Raw genomic sequence first — 7,152 nt, forward strand, 5'->3', positions numbered from 1 at the left:
AATTTTTGGAATTTTCAACAATTTTGAGTTTGAAAGCGAATATTTCGAAAATCGTGGTCCCAACTTTTTATACCGTTTTCGAAAATTACTTAAAGGGATATTTTTGTAAATTGAAGTATCTAGAAGTTATTTTCAGCTTTAGTTCTGAGATAATTCGTATCATCTTTCCCGAATCGTCAAAATTTTTGTTTTTTTTTTCTTTTGTTTTTAGTTTTACGCTCTTGAAATTGTTATAAATAATTTTTAATTTTGTCCAGTTTTCTTTTCTCTTTTTCCTGTAATTGGATGTAATACCGTTGGAAAATAAAGATTATTAGAATATGGTAATTTTTTGAATTCTCAAAATATTTGATTCTAACACCAAATATTTCAAAAATCTTGGTCGGAAAAAGTAAACACGCAATTTTTTTTCGGATCAGCATATTGAGATCTATATTCTAGAATTTTTTTATGAATTTTTAGACAACCTTTACAAAATGTCGATTTTTCAATTTAAATTTTCGACCTTTTTTTGATCATTTTCGAAAATTATTTAGAGGGAACTTTGGTAGATTGCGACGTGTAAAAGTCGTTTTCGTGTTGATTTTCGAAGAATTCGTGCCGTCTTTTCAGAATCATCAAATAAAATGACAAATTTTTGGATTTTTAAAAAATTTTGAATTTGAAAGCGAATACTTCGAAAATCTTGGTACCAAAGCATCAGCATGCCATATTTTTGGAAACAGCACGTTCATATCTCCATTCCAGAATTTTTTGCGGATTTTTAGACAACTTTTCTAAAATATCGATGAGGTAATCAATCTTTAGCGTTGCGAGGACATGCCTCAGTGATCTAATCATAATAACGACGATAATAACAATGATAACCGTGTAAGGGAAGAAATTATTTTAACCCCCCGCCAGTTCGCAGTATAATGAATTTGGTTTAACTGCCGTAAATGAACTATTCGCAATCTTGTGTGAAGAATTAAGAAGTGATATAATGTAACACTTACGCATATGCATCCAGAAACTTATTCCTAATTTATTAAACAAAGAATTATTATCCTGACTAAATGAATTTCATGAAATCTCCTACTAAATTGTTTATTTAAATACCCTAGTTATTAGAAGCCGCAAGAATTAGCTACACTCCCCAGTTGGGGGAAAACTGTGTCTTGATAGAAGTTACGATTGATTGACGTTAAACAAAGGCTTCGTCCCTTTTATTTAATTAATTTAAACTAGCTCTTACCACGTGTTTACATTCACAAAAACACATTCAGACTGATGTTTCGGCATGCTGCCCTCTGATGCCTACCAGCCAACCCTCTAACTAAAATCCCCTAGCGCTACTAACTGTCCAACTATCCAGCAAGCGTTACCGTGCACCTGGTTGCCTATGTTTAACGATTTTTGATTTGAATTTTTTTTTTCTCAAATTCAAATTATTCAAATGTGATTTCGCGCCACAAAGTGTTCTAAGATTATTTTAGGGTAGCCTAGCATTCTTTCGAATACTTTTAAAAACGAAACACTCTGAGCTCTCAAGATCTTATGAAATTTAAAAGACTCTTTCAAGAATTAAATAAAATAGAACTTTTCGAGATTTCTTCAAGTTCTTTCAAAGACGAAACAAGGGATCCTGAGTTTCTTCCACATTGTTAAAAAGAAAGACTAGGGGGCGCTAGAATTCTTTCTGCCACTTTTAAAAATAAAACACCAGGAACATTACGTTAGGCTGATATTCTTATTTTTATTTCTGCAAGTACGGTTTCGCGCGAAATTTAAATTCAAACCGGGACACCATAACACATAGACCGTTAAATTTAGTCAGGTTGAATTTTAGAATAAAATATAACATAATTATTCTATTGCAAGTTGAAAGTTCAAAATTTAGGTTATATCAATTTCAAAGTTGACAGCGTACACAAATTGACGCATAGGCAACACACAATACCTTCCTGCATAACACCAGTTTTGACTAAGCTATATAAAAGCAAATTTTAAAAATTTAGAACACTTATATCGTTAAATATAGCTTTTATTAATAGCAAGATCTGATGCTAAAAACTGCTCAACGTTGAATACGAGCGTAGTATTTGGAGTAGTCATAATTTGACGGATAGGCAACACACAATACGCACATAAAACATTTTCAGTTTTAATTAAGCAAAAAAATTAAACAAAATTTACAAAGTTTGGAACACATTTATTATCAACTGCAACTTCAAAACTTCACAACAAATTCAAATTTGCACCCTTTACATTGACATTCTCTTCACTCCAATGCTTCTGCCTGCTCAAATGTTTCTTAAAATTACACCTAATTTTACTTTTATATGAACACTGTTTACAATAATACCATTTAATATCCTTTTCCTCCATATGGTGCCTATCCACATGGTGTTTTAAACCAGCTGCAGTTTTAGCTTTATACGAACACTGCTTGCACTTATGCCACTTAATATTCTCATCAGTTAAATGCCGCGCAATCACGTGCTCTTTTAAATATAGCTTGTCTTTAGCTTTATATGTACACTCCTTACACTCATACCACTGAATATCTTGCTCATTCAAGTGACGCAAAATCGTGTGACGTTTCAACAGAATGTTCTGCTTGGCTTTATACGGACACTGCGCGCATTCAAACCACTTTATATCTTTTTCGTGCAAATGTCGCGCCGTCACGTGTTTTTTTAAAGTCCCCGTTTGTTTAGCTTTGTATGGACAGTATTGGCATTCGTGCCATTTAACGTCCTTTTCGTCCAAATGGCGCGCTTTTATGTGCGTGTTTAAGGTCGTTTTTTCTTTACCTTTGTATGGGCATTGCGTACATTCGTACCATTTCATTTCATGCTCACTCAAATGGCGCGCGTTTATGTGTCTGTTTAAATTTCCTTTCTCTTTAGCTTTATACGGGCACTTGTCACATTCATACCACTTGACGTCCTTTTCGTCTAAGTGTTTCATGTTTATGTGACGCGTTAAGCTGGAGTTTTGTTTAGCTTTAAATAAGCACTGGGTGCATTCGTACCATTTAACGTACTGTCCTTGCGAATGGTAGCTGTTTATGTGACGTTTTAAAGCGAAATTTCGTTGGGTCCTGTAGGGGCACATTGTACATTGGTACCATTTAATTTCCGGTCTGTGACGCCTTTTTAGGTGACTTTTCAAATCGCTTTTTCTTTTACCTTTATACGGACACATTGGGCACTTGTGCCAGTTTATACTGTCTTCGTTGAAGTGCACCGAATATATGTGGCTTTTTAAACATTTTTTTAGTTTAGCTTTGTATGGGCAGTTCAGGCAGTGGTACCACTGGATTTCGTCACTGTCCAAGTGCTTCGCGATTTTGTGCAGCTTCAAATTGTACTTGTCTTTGCACTTGTGCTCGCACTGATCACACCGATACCACGTCAGTTTTGTCTTTTCACTAGCCTTGACCGAACTGCGAGAATTGTCTTCGTTCCTCAGACACGCTGCACTATGTTGAAGCCACTTAATTGAAAAGTGGGTTTCGAAATTGCACTTGTCACAAATATAATTTCTGACGATGTAGTCCGAATCTTCGTCGTTCTCTCGTTTAATGCAGTGATAGGTTTCGACGTGTTGTTTGAACAGCAGGGTCAGTTCTGTTTGGAAATTGCATTCCTTGCAGTAGTAGATTTCAATGTCACTTTTTTCGCAGTTGAAAGGCATTGACGAGGAGCGGTGACGTCTGGCGTGGTGTCCCATAAGAAAATTCGATGGGGTGAAATCCGGACAAACTTTACAAGTCGGGGTACGGTTCGGTGACTTCGCCCAATTCACCCAAGTTGTAAATTTTTCGCAGTATTCCGCAACAGACATCTTGTTTTTCTAAGTTTAATCGCTCGTTATTATACAATGGGGACGTACGTGTACGTATTTTCACCCTAGTTGTGGTGGAAATTTATTCGAATTTTCCAAAAATGTGAAGTCGTAGTTTAACCTATAAATACTCATGACAGTTGTTCATCTTATCAGCAAACAACAAAAGTTGGGGTTCGGGTTCAAGTCGAAGATACCCGAAGTTGTAATTATTTTTAACTATACAGTCTTGCATTTTTTTGATAAAAAGGGCTATATATTTTTACATATTCATATTTTTTTTTAATTCTGATGCGACGTTGCCACGTTGTTCCAATGTTCTTGAATATTTTGTTTTAACAATAGAAGTGTTCACAAAAAATCGTAGTAGGGCTATTTTTTAAATCTTTGTTACAATATTTTGTGGGGAGATGCGAAATGAAATGAAATTTTCATACACAGAGTGTTTATATATATATATATTTTTTAATTATTACAATTAGTACTAATTTAGGGACTTTGCGTCGAACGTAGAAAACAGATGCTTTATCACTAATTTAGTAATGAAATCCTAATTTTATATACCGAGTGTCTGGAAAATGGCGGATTAACCTTAGATCATATAATAAATAGATACCACTACGCCGTGTTCTTTCCCTGGCAGAGCCTGTGACGACATCCTCCTGTCACACATCTCTCTTCTGCACAGAGGGATTACAATCAAGCTATCCTTGCCTGATCACTATTTGAATTTTGCGCGCCTAAATTTTAGGAAGTATGTGTGAACTAATTTCGTACGAAAGATGTTGACAGCTTGATTTTATAAATAATTCACAGTAGATAACGAAAGAAATAGTAAATTATTGGGCAGCAATTGTGATCCTTTATGATTACATCACTTAAAATAGAATCTTTGTTCTAATTTCTAAAATTGTTTTTCGTACAAGAACTCGAAAGAGAGGTTAGAAGAAACATCTGTCAAAAGCGATTTGTTGCGCGGGTGCGGTACCAGGATGGAAGTGAAATAGACATATACAGATGAAATGCATATAACAAAGATGATTATTATATGATCTAAGGGATTAACTCTCCGCTGCGCTCTTAACAATCAACATTTCTATTTCATAAAAGTTGCTATTTCCCACACATTATTTTAAGATCGAGTCACATTATTTGAAAGTGCTTTGGAGCCTTTAGTGTCTTTTCTTATAATAATTTAGTTCGATTTCTTAGAGGATATGTCATTTGCTAAAATCAGTCTTATCTTAGCGGGTACTAGCCCCGCCCACCCACCCTCTCTTTGTCTCTTTTATTAGAGAGTATGTCATTGCCAAAATCAGTTTTACCTTAGCAAATACTGATGACTAATTCTTGCAAAAAATGATTCAAATTTAGAAGATTACAGGCTGACTTATATGCACAAGGCAGGAATTTTGAACATCTTCTCTAATATTTAGCTTCACGCATTAGGTGCGTACAGTGTTGTCAATTTTTCTTGTATAAAATTATTTTTTTTCGTAATCTACATCATGAAGAATTTTTTTGTTATTTTTTGGGACTTCCGAAACCCCCGTATATAACGTACTGTAGTATACTATAGGCCAATTTTCTGTTGAATGGGCCAATTTTCTGTTGAATGGGAAGGAGTCTTAGGGAAACTTCACGTTTTAATTTTTAAATAAGTATTCTAAAAAATCTCGAGGACGCCAGATATTTGTTTTGAACGAATTGTAAAAATCTTAGGGGTTTTTAGTGCCCGTTTCTGAGGCCCATTATGTTTTGTTTTTGAAAGAATATGAAAAGATCAGGCCCCCCCAGTGTCCGGTTTTTGAAAAAAAAAAAAAATAGAATCTGTGGCGACACAATAATAAGTAGTAGTAAGCGAAGAAAGATAAGCTCCTCCGTAGTCTAGTGGTAAGGGCAGCCGCCCGGCAAGCACAGGAGAAGCAACGTTTTTCTTCGCTTACCTACAAATCGAAGAGTCTCCGAGAGGGTTTTCTTTAAACATTGTGGACGAATTTTCAGGACTACTGGTATTTCCTCTTTGAAAATTTGGAAAGAGTATTAAGATTTCTATGTTGTTTTTTTCTTAAATGTGGAAGAATCTTTGGGGCACCTTGTGTTCGATTTTTGAAAGAATTTGAACAGATCTTGGGGCTCCCCGTGTTTGATTTTGAAAGCGTTTGCAAGAATTTTGGATACCCTTGGTGTCATTTTTTTTTTTAAGATCGAGACAGAATCTTCAGAGTCCTTGTGTTTTGTTTTTTAAAGAATTTCAAAAGATTCTGGAGGCTTCTGTTTTATTTTTAGCAGTGTTTGAAAGAATATGAGGGTCCCCTGGTGTTTCTATTTTAAGAATGAGGAAGAAACTTCAAGACCGCGTGTTCAATCTTTGAAAGAACTTGAAAAAACGTCATAATTTTTAGAATCCTTTGTGTTTTGTTTTTGAAGGTGTTTGAAAGAATCTCAGGACCTGTAGTGTTTTTTTAGGGATGTGAAAGAAATTTCAGGGCCCTGTGTATTTATTTTTTTAAAGTGTTTGAAAAAAACTCGTTAGCCCTTGTTATTTTATTCCTGAAAGAATTTGAAAGGGTTATATATTTTTTTAGTCTTAAGAGTCTTCTGTGTTTTATTTTTGAAAATATTTTAAAAGGCCTTGAGGACCCCTGATGTTTTATTTTTAAAAGTGTTGAAAAGAATCTTAGGGTCCCCTAGTGATTATTTTTAAGAATGCGAAATAAACTTCAAGGCCCCTTGTGTTTTATTTTTAAGCAATTTTGAAAAAAATCTTTGTAACCCTTGTTGTAATTTTTGAAAGAGTTTGAAAGAATTTTAGGGGGCCCTTGTGTTTTGTTTTTGAAAGAATTTCAAAAGATCTTGAATCAAGCTGGCTTTGTAAATGTGAATTTAGGGCTGTGATTTGATGTAGTTTTTGAAAGAATTCGAAAAGATTTTGAGGGTTACTGGTGTTTCTTCTTTTAAAAATGAGGAAGAAACTTTAGGACTCCTCCTTTAATTTTTGAAAGAACTTGGAAAAACGTCAGGAACGCCTAGTATTTCATTTTTGAAAGCTTGAAAAAATAATTTTTAAAGATCCATTGTGTTTTGCTTTTGAAAGTGTTTGAAAGAATCTTAGGGACCTCTAGTAATTTTTTAAGAATATGAAGGAAACTTCAGGGCCCTTGATGTTTTATTTTTTAAAGTATTTGAAGTATTTTAGGTATTTTAGGATTCTCTAGTGATTTTTTTTTTTGAAGAATGTCAGATTCTTCAGGGTCGTTTGTGTTTTATTTTTGAAAGAATTTCAAAAGTTCTTGAGAACTCGGTGTATGATTTTTAAAA

General features: G+C 34.3%; 1 protein-coding gene across 1 annotated transcript; it reads right to left on the reverse strand.

Moving 5' to 3' along the window:
- Positions 1 to 2,170: 2,170 nt before the first annotated feature.
- LOC135142589 (zinc finger Y-chromosomal protein-like) lies at positions 2,171 to 3,957 on the reverse strand. Its single transcript, XM_064074318.1, has one exon. It carries the CDS (start codon positions 3,829 to 3,831, stop codon positions 2,218 to 2,220), a length of 1,614 nt encoding a protein of 537 aa, XP_063930388.1. The 5' UTR covers positions 3,832 to 3,957; the 3' UTR covers positions 2,171 to 2,217.
- Positions 3,958 to 7,152: the final 3,195 nt, after the last annotated feature.

Source organism: Zophobas morio, unplaced genomic scaffold (assembly GCF_036711695.1).
Source record: "Zophobas morio isolate AGI-343-1 ecotype UQ-CSIRO unplaced genomic scaffold, CSIRO_AGI_Zmor_V1 ptg000049l, whole genome shotgun sequence".
NCBI classification, from domain to species: Eukaryota; Metazoa; Arthropoda; class Insecta; order Coleoptera; family Tenebrionidae; genus Zophobas; species Zophobas morio.